General features: G+C 36.0%; 2 protein-coding genes across 2 annotated transcripts; one reads left to right on the plus strand and one right to left on the minus strand.

The window, feature by feature from the left end:
- Positions 1-570: 570 nt before the first annotated feature.
- LOC107041197 lies at positions 571-4,424 on the minus strand. Its single transcript, XM_015261637.2, has 2 exons — positions 4,401-4,424; positions 571-4,158 (listed from the first exon to the last, which is right to left on the minus strand). Exon 2 carries the CDS (start codon positions 4,010-4,012, stop codon positions 2,066-2,068), a length of 1,947 nt encoding a protein of 648 aa, XP_015117123.1. The 5' UTR covers positions 4,013-4,158; positions 4,401-4,424; the 3' UTR covers positions 571-2,065.
- Positions 4,425-5,385: 961 nt separating this feature from the next.
- LOC107041189 (prion-like-(Q/N-rich) domain-bearing protein 25) lies at positions 5,386-13,453 on the plus strand. The gene is made up of 10 exons (XM_015261628.1): positions 5,386-5,455; positions 5,999-6,136; positions 6,862-7,002; positions 9,365-9,505; positions 9,600-9,884; positions 10,418-10,837; positions 11,235-11,471; positions 11,988-12,176; positions 12,875-13,003; positions 13,066-13,453. The coding sequence occupies exons 1-10, from the start codon at positions 5,386-5,388 to the stop codon at positions 13,134-13,136; spliced, it is 1,821 nt and encodes a 606-aa protein (XP_015117114.1). The 3' UTR covers positions 13,137-13,453.
- Positions 13,454-15,195: the final 1,742 nt, after the last annotated feature.

Genomic DNA, 15,195 nt, shown 5'->3' on the forward strand with positions numbered 1-15,195 from the left:
AGGCACCACGGGAAGGTCTTTTAAGCGCTCTTGGAGGAGGCACCCCACCTCTTTGTTTTCACGTGCTGCCACCCCACTGGCGCAACCCTTGACGGTATGACCTAAACATTTGGTTGCTCTGCTTTATTTTATTCTTGTGTCCTTGCGCTTCAACGATATTTTGTGAGGGAAAAGGTTAATTCGATTCGCGGCGATTTTACATGGATCTTGGGAAGGCACAATTATACGCGGAGATGTGACGCAGTTCAGTAGAATGGCATTCTTTCACGCACAACATTTCACGCGCGGAAAAATCATCCCAGAAAATGCAAGAGTTCCGTGGGAAATTTTGCGGGATTTGGGTTAAACTTCCAGTGGTTTTTGGGTAATTTGATTGAAGAATTCCCGATAATTGAAATAAAAGGTTTATTTTGAGGATTATTTATTCATTTTTAACTTGAAACATTCAAATGTCTTGACTTGAGATCTTCAGAAAGCTTCAATTGAGAATTTTTAAAAATTTTTAATTGTGAAAATCATTTTCAGACCTTTGAAATTTTAAGAGAAAGCTTTCTTTTAAATATCCAATAGTTAAAATACTTAGTCCGAATATTCATGTTTCTATACAACTTATTCTATTAAGACTTTTCCTACAAAAATTTATCGACACGAATTTTTCAAGTTTTTTCCACTTCATTTTTTTTTCTCATTAAAAAAGTTAGTAAACACCCCTAAAAATAAAAAATAAATATCATGTGATTGCTCGGCATAGTCAAATTTAACTCTCCATTTCAAATAGTATTATCATCGTATCGAATTTAAAATAGTTTCCCCATTTCATATTCACGAAATACTTCTCATAAAAACACAAACAAAAATCCCATATATTTTTTTCGAATGAAATTTATTTGACTGAAACGAAGAATTTGCCTAGTTGTTGGAAAAAAGTTCGTCGGTATTAATCACGAAGATATGGCGAGGTGAGAATGCGGCGTCGAGCTGTTCAGGTGATCCTGGGCGCTGATTGCGGGGGAAGTCCCTGATGTGACTAAGTGTGGAATGAGAAATTTCGCGGATTCGGGGGGAATTATAACGCTTGTGTGTCGATCACGCGAAACTGAAAAGTTTTATAATTGGAGCGACCATTAAAATACCCTTATCGTCGTAATTGTTTTCTCCATGCTCTGGGATGGCTTCTCCTCATGCGAGTTTTTTTCACTCTCTCGGCTCAACTCGTCACTCCCATGTGTGGGATTTTCATGGCTTCTTTTTTTCGTGATAATGAAAAAATGATGAAGTAATTAAATTAATTACTGTTTTGACAGTGCTATAATGAAGGGATTTCCTCTGATTTGAGGAATAAGATTGTTCGATATTTTTCATGAATAATTTATGGAATTCAATGGAATGAATTGAGGCACAAGCTCTCAGCCTCCAGATGATTTCTGCAATCGACGATAAGAGATGAATCATCATTATTCTATCATTCAAGTATATATTCTATCTTCACAAATTATCAAAATAACAACTACGATACAGAGAAACACTTAGAAACTATGAATGAACAAACGTGAATGCTCAACTCATGAGTCGATGACGTGAATAAATAATATGTAGGAGAAAAAAAGTTGTTTCCAGAAAAAAATCTCTGAATTTTACGAATGTATGAAATTCTCCACTTTTTCCAAAAATTATGTCTATAATTTTGCTGAAACCTATGATCTCAGTTCTTTTATTTAAAAAGTGTTGATTTTTAAATTGAAAAAATTTGCAGTTTTAAATTTACATTTCTCCTGTTTTAAAATTTATCATGCATTTTTTGAAACATCTTTAAAATACATAATTGTCTCTCGATTTAATTGACAACTCATTTCTCAATCAGCGTTGAATTAGAGTTCACTAACCCTGAACTTGCTTTAAAAACTCACCTTTTCATTTCAAGAACATTTTTCACCGATAAATAAGTAATATTTACTGCTACATTTTACAAATATTTCTTCTGGAATCGAATCACCAGTTTTTTATTCAAACCGTAACGACTTTGCTCCGAACACTAGAACCTATTGCCCTGTTCTAACAAGAAATATCAAACTCCCGCCCAGGTATCACGGGGATTCCCCGCTCTCTGAGAAAAATAGCGCTCGAAAGCGCTCCACGCATTGGGGTGTTTGAAGATAGCCTTGAGTACAGAGCCAGCATCAACACAGCCCGACCAGTGCTCCGGTAGTAACGTTCGAAGGGCGCCAATTTTGTCAACCATAATTTTGTTGTTACCACACGCTCTCCTGGGTACATCATACTCGCCGTCATACTCGTCACTGATCTCGAGTGGATCGACTACAACTACGAAATTTGCATCATCGCGATCGGACTTTTCGTTGAGTTTCAGGTCCTCTAAAGGGACTTCAATACTATCTTCCGGAAGTTTAGTTTTAATTCCTTCATTGGGCTCTATTGCATCAACATTCACCTGAGGGGAATTCCCCGTCAGCTGTTTAGTATTTCGTTGGGGAATTGGCACCTCAGCTTCTTCAGTAACTTTCGTGTCGTCTACTGAAGCAAGAAGACTTGGGTCATCAGGAATCGTATGAAGGTCTCCAAGTGCTTCTGAACCTTCTTCAGCCCCAACTGTTTCACTATTTCCACTATTATCCGATCTCCCCTCGCTACAGTCGGGATCTTCTAATTCAGAACTTGGGAAGAGAGGATCAACGAAGACATCACGCTTCCTCCGAGTGCTTGACACCACTCCTTCCTCTGTACTCCCATCTCCAACCAAATCTCCAAAACTTTGGGCTTGGGATTCACTTCCACTTCGTTCATCACGACCATATTCCTCGCCAATATTCACAGATTGCAGCGGAACATCCGATGGTGCAGATGATTCTAAGTCTCCTTCACTCTTCTTCGTGAGATCGACTAGAGAAAGAAGACTTGGGTCCTCAGGAGTCTTATGAATCCCTTCAAATGAAGTCATTTGTCCGCGCTGAAGGTCTCCGAAGGCTTCTGAACCTTCTTCAGCCTCAACTATTTCACCTTTTCCACTATTATCCAGTTTCCCCTCGTTATAGTCAGGATCTTCTGATTTAAAACTCGGGAACACTTCTTCTTCTTTACTCACATCTCCAACCAAATCTCCAACATTTTGGGCTTGGAATTCACTTCCACTTCGTCCTTCACTCTTCATGATATCGCCTACAGCAAGAAGACTTGGGTCATCAGGAGTCGTATGAATCCCTTCAAATAAAGGTATTTGTCCGCGCTGAAGGTCTTCGAAGGCTTCTGAACCTTCTTCAGGCCCAACTATTTCACCTTTTCCACTATTATCCAATCTCCCCTCGTTATAATCACGATCATCTGATTCAAAACTTGGGAAGAGGGGATCAACGAAGACAACATCATGATTCCTCCGAGTGCTTGACACCACTCCTTCCTCTTTACTCATATCTCCAACCAAATCTCCAAAACTTTGGGTTTGGGATTCACTTCCACTTCGTTCATCATGACCAAATTCCTCTCCACGATTCCTTAATTTCACCAGAAGCTCAGGCAATAAAATTTTCACTACCTGAAGCACTTTGGAATTAAAAGTCTCGTGGCTATCATCATCATCTCCGAATCTATCACTTTCACTTCGATCATCTCCACCAAATTCCCCTCCAATATTCCCAGCGTTTATCATAAGTTCAGGTAATAGTATTCTCACCACCGCAAGCACTTTGGAATCATGATGCTCGTGGCTATTACCACCATCACCACTGAACTTTGATTTCTTGCTCTCACTATCGCGGGGTTCCCCTATCGCCTCCTTCAATTTCTGATCCAGCTGTTCTGAAATTTCAGCGCGCAGAAGCCTCTTGTAGTCTTCTGTACCTTCACCAGAATTCATTTCTCGAGATGGCCCCGCTTCAGTTGCCGACGCCAAAGTTGACATCTTCTTGACGTAATCCAAGTTCTTCGAGACATCAGACTCTTCATTGGTAGATGACAATGAATAAATCCTGGGTTTCGTCACGTAGGACTGCAGCCCCATCAAACCAAACAGCCCAATGAACAGAATGATCTCCAGATAGAAGATGAATTTTATGAGGTTGAAACATCGGGAAGATTTACTCTCTCTTGACAATAGAATCTTCAGTGGTTCATCTCCTCCTCCCTCGAGGTCTACGTATTTTTTATCTGCGAACAAAGAAGAACATTCTTTGAACAAGAAGTTTCGAACATCGAAAATTTAAAAACTATTAGTTTTTTCATGTTTTTGTTTTTATTAATTGAATAATGCAAAATTGAATGAATTGTATTATCGCAAATTATCAGCTTGAGATGAATATTTAGAATAGTCCTGAATCCTGAAAATCATTTGGGATTTTAGTTCTATCAATTGTCATGCAATACTCCTGACGAATGTCAATTAGTCTCACCGTTAATGCCAGTAGACACTTTCATGTTTCTGGTGTAACTGACAGCCTACGATGCACCGAAGCTTTTATATTCAACAGCACAGTGTCAATAAGCTGACCCCCCGGGAATCTTGGGGTCAAAAGAGTAACGGAGATAGCGAAAATCTCCACAATAATTGAGACTGATTCATTGATTTATCAATGGTGCAATTATCACTGGCTGTGACTTGTGTGACCCGTTGAAAATTAGCGATTAGATAGCTGGGGCGTATGGTGTGGAGGGACTAATAAAGGCAGGTGCTTGTGCAGCGGAACGATAGACTCCGACCGAGTCACGAATGCCGAAATCGACCGGTCTTGGCTGACATCCCGGTGGAGTAATTGAGTTGGACCATAAAATGCACTTGGCGGTATCATAAAAGTGCAAGGGGAAATCCGTTTACTATTTCCTAGGTGATTATTATTTTGTAGCGGTTGGGTTTAAGGATGCTCGAGTACTTCGACCATTTTGTTATCGAAGGGGAGTTGCAGGAAAAAGGTTATCAATTCTTCAATTTGAGAAGGGTAACATTTTCGCTGTTGATGGCGGAGAAAATTGGTGGAGGATGCGATAAACAGCCCCAGGAAAATAATGTGTAGCCTTTATTTTCATAAGTGTTATTTACAATGGACTAGATTAATTTGGATAGTGTCGAACCGGAGGATCAAGCAGTGCAGGGACGCCACCGTCAGGTGGCGTCATATTTATGCTACAATTTCCCAATACCCATTCACAATAGACTACATTAATCCAAACAATTTACCATTTTTATCTTGTTTGCCACGAGTGATAAACCCAGAGTACTTAAAATACTCCATCTGACTAGATCACCGATCACTCCGAGGTATTCACGCGATAACTCGCGCAGGTGTTTCACGAGATATCTTCGATTTGATACTGCACCCTGAGATAGTGTCATTGAGCCGCTGAAAATGAGATATCTCGATCAGAGTTCAGTCCATAGACATGGGTCTTCATAAAATATTCGTTCACGTTCTGATTCTCTTACAGATTTCGGGAAACTTTCAATTTTATGGTAATTTATTCCACTCTCCATTCAGTGTTTTTATTTAATTAATTTTTATGTACATTTTACAAGAAAAAAATTATGTGAGGGGGGGAGGGAGCGTACTGACTGTCCGTTGTGCCCAACCCGTCGCTAAATGTTTGAAGTAATTAAAGATAAAATGAAAATGACATATTTTGGAAGATCTAGCGATGAATGTGAAGTTATTCTCCACTTTTCCTCACATTTTTATGATCATCACTATTATTGTTATTATTTGTGAAAATTGACGTTTTTCAGCGGTACATTACCCTCGAAACGACCAACAATCATACGTCCGGACGAATTATTCCAAATCACGCATCCAGGTTCTTGTGAACCATTATTTTATTTCCTCCGAGCCATTAGTTTTTCAATGCACACATATATAGACAAAGTTGAGTTATTATCGAAACATGCACCACGGGATTTCTTCCCTTTGTTACAGTTACACGCGACCTGTCAATTATTCCACAAGTCTCCACTCCCTCGGGATTTCCTCCTTTTACTGAGGTATTTTTTTTATTTTTTTAGGATGTAATGGGGAGGTTCAATATCCTTTGCAGTGTTCTAGAGACGTGAATTGCATGGTGAATAGTGTCTGTGAGAAAAATCAGTGTAAATGTAGAGGGGGGTATGTCTTCAGTGGAAATATGACAACGTGTTTAAAAGGTAAATAAAGTGCATAATTTTTTTTGTTTGATGTGTATCTGGAGGAATTTTTGTGATGAATTGTTAGATTGACACTTCTTCGAGACACTAACTTCCGCAGGGCGCCACCTTGCGGTGGCGTCCCTGTACTAATTTATGCTCCTACGTATATTGTCACAATTAATCTAGTTCATTGTGAATAAGGACCATGAAATTAAAGCATAAATATTATTTTGATGGAGCTCTTTACATTGAAGTTATTGGAAATTTTTTTTATTTGAATTCAATAAAGTTTATCAGATCAAATGAATAGATCTAATAAAATAAAATAGCTCGTGATAGAGCTTTTACTCAAACTTAGAGTCAATTTTTATATGTGTTTTCATTACCATGTGATGATTCCCCATTTGAATGACATAAAATTATTTATTTGATTATAATACAAAATTTTTTTTTATGAATGAATTATTAAGGTCATGTAATTGAAATATTTTCAACAAACATATTGCTGAAATTAATAGAAAAATTTTAAATAAAGAGATTTATGCTTCTTCTTTGTAAATAAATAATGGAAATTGTTTAAACTTCTGAGAAGCGAATTTTTTGGTCATGAGATAGATTTTCAAATATTCAGAAAATAAATAAATTTATTATAAAAGTTGAAACAATAATTTCTGTATTTCATCAGAGATAAATAAAATTATTAATCCTAAATATTATCAATTTTTTGGAATTTGATATTTTAGTTGCAAATAGCTACGGTGAGGCCTGCGATGAGAACCACCAGTGTGCGTCTTATCTCTCTGTCGGTGGCGCCTGCAGCAGTGGAAAATGCGTTTGTTCCCCAGGGTATCATTATCTGCACGGATACTGTTATAAAACAACCGGTGAGCAGTTGCCAGTTGATGACTATACAGCTAAACTCGGGAAAATTCTTTTATTCTTTTTCTATTTTTCCTTATTACTATTAAAAATACAGAAACGCGAATATCACGCAAAATAAAAAACTGCGTGTTATCACATCAAAATTAGCAAACAATAGCGAATTTTTCTCCCCTGACTCGAGAAAATTTACGAAACGTGAAAAGAAATCATTCAATTAGTGCCGGGACGGTTAACTTTACCATTTACTCCATCAAATATTATCCCGTGAACGTGAATAATTGCTCAGTATTGCGAAAACTGTTGAAAATTTTCGTCTAAATTTTCCGTGCCTAATTCCGGAAATTTTTATCGTGTTTAAGTTTCACTGAAATTTCAGGGAATCGTGTCATTGAAAAATCAGAATTCCGCCCAAAAATCGCAGACGAAAAAATTTAATAGAAAAACCTATCGAATTCGTTAGGAAATTCTATTGAATTTTTATCGAACTGTTCTATGAGTTTTTGACCGATTCTATTGAAGTGTTCAGTAGAAAGTATTCAGTAGAAAAAGTCAATAGAATTCAATTATTCTATTGAAGTATTTTCTATAGAATTTCCTCGGCTCAAATTTTCTAAGTTTTTTCGTTTGATTCTCTTCATGAGAAGGAAATAAAAATAGAATGAAAAGAACTTAGAAAATTTGAGTCAAGCAAATTCTATATTTAAGATTTCACTGAAAATTCAATGCAATTTGACACTGAATATTCATATTAAATTGGAAATTCAAATAAATTGAGGAATTCTCGTTTATAGAAAAATTAAAATTCTGGAATTTTACTGAATTTTCATTTTTCATTTTCATTTTTTTACTGAAATTTCATTTTTTTTCCAACAGTGCAATACATAGTCGTCGAATGGTATAGATTTTCTGTTTTTCAATGTGATATCCAAGTTTAATCTAAACATAACACGATTTCTTTCGGTACGGTCACATGTCAAGTTAATTGACCCATCGCGTATGGTGTTAACGATACGTGATGGCTTGCCGCAGAGGCCTCCCAGACAATCTGGATCTGGAATACGTACGACATACCAATGACGGCCGATGCGACCGAAACTCCCTGCGGTCTATCGGGCGGAGAACGTTATGACACTCTGCAGATTGAATTATTCCTCGTAGATTACTGTTATGTCAGGAGTGAAATTGCCGTTTCGATGATTAGAATTACCCGACATTGACGGAATTACCGGTTTTCTGCTGCTGAGAAGATACACTGAGAAAAAAATTCTAATGTCTGAAATATAATTCACTGGAGACAAGTAATTTTTTTTTCAATCGGATGATTCTCCCGGGCTACTTCAAGTATTGATTGCTTTCGGGATTTTTTTATGCGCTTCCAATGTTTCGATGCATAATATATTCGTGGCGTATTCACTAGGTCTTCTACGAAATTTTTATATCTTATATGAACCCCAAGTTTCCGAACATTTTACAACGATTTCATTATTTAAACTTTACAGATCTAAATTTAATTTTCGATATTGAATCGTTAGAAAACATTTTAAACATCTGAAAAAAAAAATAAAGAAAGTTTACTTTTGGAGGAAAATTGGTGAAATAATTTAAAATTGCCGAACATTTTACAATGATTTTATTATTTAAACTTTGCAGATCTGAATTTGAATCTCGATATTGCACCGTTAGAAACCATTTTAAAAATCTGAAAAAAAAATAAGAAAGTCAACTTTTGGAGGAAAATTGGTGAAATAATTTAAAATTGCCATTTTTGAAAATTGCGAGCCTTTTTTATAAATGTTTTGTAAACAATCAATTTGCCACCATAAAAATCAAGTGTTGGGCATCGCAAAAAATTCATTTATATTCAGAATTTCGCCAGAAATAGATTTCATCCCTCAAAAAATAAACTTTCCGAAAGTTTAAGCAATTTCACCTATTTATTTCCAATCAACGAATGTTTAAAAAAATATTTCTGTGCAAAACGTAATTTTAATGACGAATACCATTCATATTTTTTTTCAAATTTTCCTCACGCAATTTAATGGATAATTTTAATGACCGCAAATGGTTGAATCGAACGTTTAAAAAATACTCGGATATCCTTAAAAATAAATCCTCAATTGAAAACATTGGAAAATCTCAATTTGACATCATAAGTCTCGAAATAAACCTTGTTTTTTCGGGTGAAGTTACCGTAAACTGTTGTATGAAAACTTCGGGCATTTGTGTGTCGTAAACAAATTCAGTTACCAGAATTCTTTTTTCCCCCACAATCAGTGCAATTCAGGAAAAATGTTTCAATATTTTTGCTGGACAAAACACCCCAATCAAAACAGCCAAATGAGAAATATCGTGTCATTATTACAGACCTCGGTGAGACGTGTTTATCCCCCGATAACTGTTACGTGAATCACCAACCGGAGGCAGCGATCTGTGAAAATAAAAAGTGTCGGTGCAGTGATAACTTCTACCAGCGCGAGTACCGCAGCTGCAGACGCGCAGCGCAAAGTATTTTCATAATTATTTCTCCACACTCGCCCCCCTCCACCCCCTGAATACCTCAATTATTTTCCTGCTGTTCTCTTCTCTTCTGATTATTCAGAGATCGGCGACGAATGCCTCATTGATCTCGACTGCCGATTCAACCCCAGAGCAACCTGTGGTAAATCAAAGCGCTGTCAACTAGAAACCTCTGGAATATTATTGCATGGAGAAAGGGAGGGCAATTCGCGGAAAACATTAAAAGGGAATATTGCAGTGATTGGAAAACCGTGTAATGCGTCGGCTGATTGCAACCCTATGGGTGCCGCCATTTGTAGTGCATTAGGGGTGTGTGTTTGCGATCGGGCACATTTCCCCTCTGAAAATGGAGATAAATGCATTGCAGGTATTTTTTATTTTTTTATATTAGTTGTTTTACATAAAAAAATACACCCATTTGAATAAAATGAAATTCTTCATCGTGAATTTTTCATTTTTTAAATATCAGATTCATTTATTTGTTCATCTCTTTCTTTGTTTATTTGTTTATTTGTTTATTTGTTCATTTTTTTTTATATTCATAGAATCGAAAGTGTTTTAATCATCCGAAATAAGTAAACCATTCATTTCAAATAAATCAATCTACTGAACTTATTAATTTTCAAAAAATTGCCCTACCGTGCGTTAATTTCTAATTTTTTAATTTTTTTTTCTTCGAATAACAAATGGAATTTTGATGTTGAAAATTCTTTTTCAACACCAAAATTTCACTTGTTATTTAATCAAAATAAAGGATTATTATCAATTAGTCAACCCATTCTCTCAATCTCGTAAACAATGATCCAATTTATAACTGAAAAGTTTGTATTTTTTAATCTAAAAATCACTTATTGATATTAAAAAATGTTTTGTTAATCGAAGCACCTAATTTTTCGCCAGAATTAGGTGCAACATGTGAAAACGACGCAGTTCCAGAAATAAGAAATGCGGAATGTCGTGAGGATGTGACGCTGTGGAGCTGTAAATCAGGACAGGTCGCCACAATCGACAACCGCGAGTGCAAGAAAGCGACGACAAGATTCAATTCGTCTTGTCTATTGAACGAACAATGCTTCGTCTTCGGACCCGATGCCATTTGCAGGGACAGAAAATGCATCTGCAATGATGATTCACATTACGTGGAGGACCAGATGATCTGCTGGACGAGCAAGGGGCTCGGGGAGAGGTGCAGGCAAGACGAGGACTGTCATGTCAATGGGTTGGATGTTGACATCCGGTGTAATGATGAATTCGTTTGTTCTTGTCCTAATGGGACTCATGTCAACGGGGATCAGACAGTTTGCATTGCTGATCATAATGGTGATGATAATAATTATTAATGAGTACATTATTTACTTATTTATTCATCTATTCATTTACTCATTTATTCATTTATTCATCTATTTATTTATTCATTTCCTATTTTTTAAATGAGTCTTTTCATTTTATTTTCCACGTACAAAAAAATTGAAAAGTCTTGCGCTTCGGTTATGAAATTCAATTGAATTTATTAGAGAAAGCGCTAGATTGTCTATCAATTTTTTCCACACGTATCATCATAAAATAATTATAAACTAAATGAATTTTTTAGTATTTATTTCTCCTCATCATTTATATTGTTTGTTTATTCAGTCGGTTCTTCACTCATTCTTCATCTTTGACGAACATTTTATTCTCAATATTCCACGGAATCAATAAAATTATTTTTGCCATCCAGAAATTGGAGGATTTTGCATCGAAAACGGAGACTGTAGCGTTAAAAACTCAATTTGCTCCAATAAATCATGCACTTGCGCTGACAATCACTTCGAATCGAGCGGAGAGTGTGTTCGGGGAAACTTCGCAAGTTGCGAGGTGGATCAAGAGTGCAAGGTCTATAATTCCGTTTGTAGGAATGGTACTTGCACCTGTCATAATTATCATGTCGCCTTGACAGTGGATCTTTGCGTGCCAGGTAAACACGTATGAAAGAGTGATATGGAAAAACCTAGCGAATTGACTAGAAAGTTCTATGAAATTTCCATTGAATTTTCTATTAGAATTTCACCGATTCTATTAAGAAATTCCCCTGCTTACAGCGCATTTTTCAAATAGAAATGATTAACTTGAATAAACAAATAAATTTATTAATTTGAAAATAGAAATTTTCTGGAGAAAAAAATTAAGAGAATTTGATTTTTCTATTGGATTAATTCTATTAAAATTTTCTATTGAAAAAATTCTTGACTCAATTTTAAAAATTTTTTTGGGTCATTTTTTTTTGTTATGAATAGAGTGGAAAAGGCTGGAAAAATTAATATCGAGAAATTTCTACAGAAAATATCTCAATAGAAAAACTTGTAGAGGAAAATGAATTTCTATCAAATATTTTCTATTTAAAAAAATCTGCATTGACCAACAGAATTCTTCGAAGAATTTTCATTAGAAATTCAATAGAAATTCGTGATTGTCTCGAATGAAATACTTTCAGTATCTGATCTCGATGATGAGTGCAATCATGACATTCAATGTTCTGCGAGGAATCCCAACAGTGTCTGCAAGTCAATAGCATTAGAAACTGGAGAAAAAGGTGCAGTTTCTGGAACTAAAGACGGAAAGGGTCGATGTGCTTGCGCAGATGGATATCATTACAACTACGACGGCTGTTTTAAGAAGCGAGGTATGTCTCTTGGTGTCACGAACCGCAAAACGTAATTTTTTCATCAATCTTTCTCGTCAACCAATGGGAAAATAATTGACAACTAAAACAATGCGGTAAAGCCCTTCCTAAAATCTGCAGATCCAAAAATCCAAATATTCTAAACATACTGCACAAGATTGTTTAACATAAACATGACTTTCCAATGCAATGTAACCACATAAAAAAAAGAAGCCATAAACCCAGTACCGACAGTCCAAATAAATCGTAAATTTTCGCACTTCAACGCTCGATCACTCGCTCAACGAGCGCGGCGCCGCCCGTTTCCGTTTTTTTACATTTCACCGTGTTTCTCGACAATCAAAAATTCTAAAAAAATTAGAGTTCCTAGTTCAATCCTTCTATTAAGCGTCGGCGTTGTCCGTTTGTTTCTCGGGAAATTTGTTCAGCTGAAAAACGAAAAGAAACGTCGAACGGACGGAGAAGCAGCGCCGCGCGGCGCGGTGCGCGTGAGTCCCTGCCGACCGCTCGAGCGACAGTGTTGCTACATTCACTGCCACACTGAACTGCGCGAGTAGCGCTAAGCGCCAAGGTGGCAACAGCGCGCGCAGTTTAACCCAGCGGCGCTGCGCTGACCGCGCGACGGATGAAGGCTAGCGGCCGAGCACGAGTGATCGAGGGTTAAATTATAAAAAAAAACTGAAACAATAAACTTTCAGTTCTGAAGGAAACCTGCCAAACCCTCGCTGAATGCTACATAGAGTCACATACAGACTCCGTCCTCTGCAAGAACGGAATATGCAGTTGTAATTTCGGATGGAGAGCGGTGAATAATTCACACTGCGAGAGTGAGTACCAGCACTGAGTGGCTGCATTCATCCCCAGAGTTATTTGCTACAAATTATTTCAGGTGGAGCGACTGCCTTGATATCCAACTACACGTGGGTGCTATTACTTGCTCTGAGTATACTCGGTACATAACTCGGCGTAATAATTCAGTGTAAAGCGGAGGGAGGCTTGGGGGTGATATTTATTGATGGCAAATTGAACGAAGACCTATGAAACTCTCCTTTTTCTTTTCCTTTTCGCTCACCTTCCTCTTCCTCACCGCCGGAGTTAATTCAGGACTTCACCTTTTACCGATAAATCAGAGGTAGACTCGCTGCAACCCGTGCCCTATTTGCTGTTGAGTTAGTATCGTCGGAAAGTCGAGGAATAAATGAACAATTTTATTAATGTTATTTTAGGAGGATCGGAAATATGGAGGAAATTTAAGTAAAATAATTCAACAAATTTTATTCATGAACGGGATTTTCTCTGGGAAATTCTAGTGAACTTATATTAGAATTTTAGTGGAATTGTAGTAGAATTCTCTTAAGAATAAATATTTTTTTATTGAAATTGCAATATTTAATGAGAATAATCCATAATTTTTTAGTATTTAATAATCCTATTAAAAAATGATTTAAATAACTCCATAACATTTCTTCAGAAGCAGCGAGAACACAATAAATTTCTCGATATAATTTCAATAAATAACGAAAAACAATAATAATAGAGACTAATTTAAATAATTGACTATTAATGATTAGAATAATAAATTGATTAATAAAATCGTTCAATCGTGAAAAAATTGAGAAAAATTATCAAATGGTTGGTTTCTGTTTAAAAAAATAATAGAATTCTTTTTTAAATAAACTTTTTTCCATTTTAGTCTCAATTATGAAGGAAGTGGAAGTGAAACTGCAGAGAAACGATTTCAATAAATATCAAAAATGATAATGATAAAGTCTAAACTAAATAATTATTCATTATTGATTAGAATACTACACCGATTAATTAAATAATGAAATCATTGAATCAATAAATCATGAAAAAAATAAGAAAAATCAAAAAATGGTTTTGTTCGTTAAAAAAAATGCTAAAATTTTTTCTTAAAGATTTTCACATAATCATCAACATATTATATTACAGAGGATTTTATTCACTACATTTTCTTCTCAATAACAAATTTTTCTCTTTTAATTCACGACAACAACGACAATGAAGCGATTTTTTCTTCCATTTTAGTCTCAATTATTGAGGAAGTGGAAGAGAAACTGCTGGAGGGGCGGAAAAAAAATCGTTAAATAGAGGAAAAACGTTATGGTAGAATACTTAAAATTTTACTTGTGCCGCAAAGTGTGATAAGGTGGTCTTGATTCTCGGCACGCAAGTCTCGCCCCCTTCGAGGCCGTAAAGGACGTTTCCGCTAAGGACGTTAACTACTCCGACGGGGCTATCGTCGTGACGTCGTTGAGACTCGGTTCAACCGATCTCGTGACGTCACGGTGGCGAAGGGGTCAAGGTATGTGTGCCATTACGTACGGCATTTTTTTTTTCGCTTGAACAAATTTTGAATCATTACGTCGGGGGACAAATTGCTAATGTGGGAATGGATGTGGGGAATCGGTGGGGAAATCTATGGAGTATCGAGGTGTTTCGTGATGGAGGGTAATTTTTTAGTGGAGACTCAGATTGATTATTTTCTTTTTCAATTTTTGAAGCCGGTGAAACGATTTTTTCAAACTAAGTAAATGAGGGCATTAATGGAATTGATGAAAAATTAAATTATCTGGAGAAAATAGTTAATGAAATTCAAATGCATCAACTAATTGACATTTCTTCAACGTTCCCAACAATTAATTATCTTAATTAGTAGGTTATTAATAATTATATGGTATTTATTCCAATTAATGTGAACTTTATTATGCATATTTCATTAGAGATTTGAATTGATGCTTTTTGTTTTCAATTTTTAAACCTAGATGACTTTTCCCATGGAATAACTATTGAAATAAATGGAATTAATAACAAAAATTACGAAATTGACGAAATAAATGAATTCAATAATATTTTCACTGAAATAATTTTTTTTCAAACTGCATAAAGAATACAAACCTCATAAAATATTCTCCCCAAATAAAAAAAAGTATCAACTAATTGGCAATTCCTCAGCGTTCCCAACAATTAATTACCGTAATTACCCGAGAATACATAA

The sequence above is a fragment of the Diachasma alloeum genome, unplaced genomic scaffold (assembly GCF_001412515.2).
Source record: "Diachasma alloeum isolate Michigan unplaced genomic scaffold, Dall2.0 Dall_scaffold_00359, whole genome shotgun sequence".
NCBI classification, from domain to species: domain Eukaryota; kingdom Metazoa; phylum Arthropoda; class Insecta; order Hymenoptera; family Braconidae; genus Diachasma; species Diachasma alloeum.

Coding starts and splice junctions, on each gene's coding strand:
- LOC107041197 (XM_015261637.2), bottom strand. CDS start 4,012: ATGGGGCTGCAGTCCTACGTGACGAAACCCAGGATTTATTCATTGTCA.
- LOC107041189 (XM_015261628.1), top strand. CDS start 5,386: ATGGGTCTTCATAAAATATTCGTTCACGTTCTGATTCTCTTACAGATT. Junction 12,177..12,874: donor CGGCTGTTTTAAGAAGCGAG/GTATGTCTCTTG, acceptor ATAAACTTTCAG/TTCTGAAGGAAACCTGCCAA. Junction 13,004..13,065: donor GAATAATTCACACTGCGAGA/GTGAGTACCAGC, acceptor AAATTATTTCAG/GTGGAGCGACTGCCTTGATA.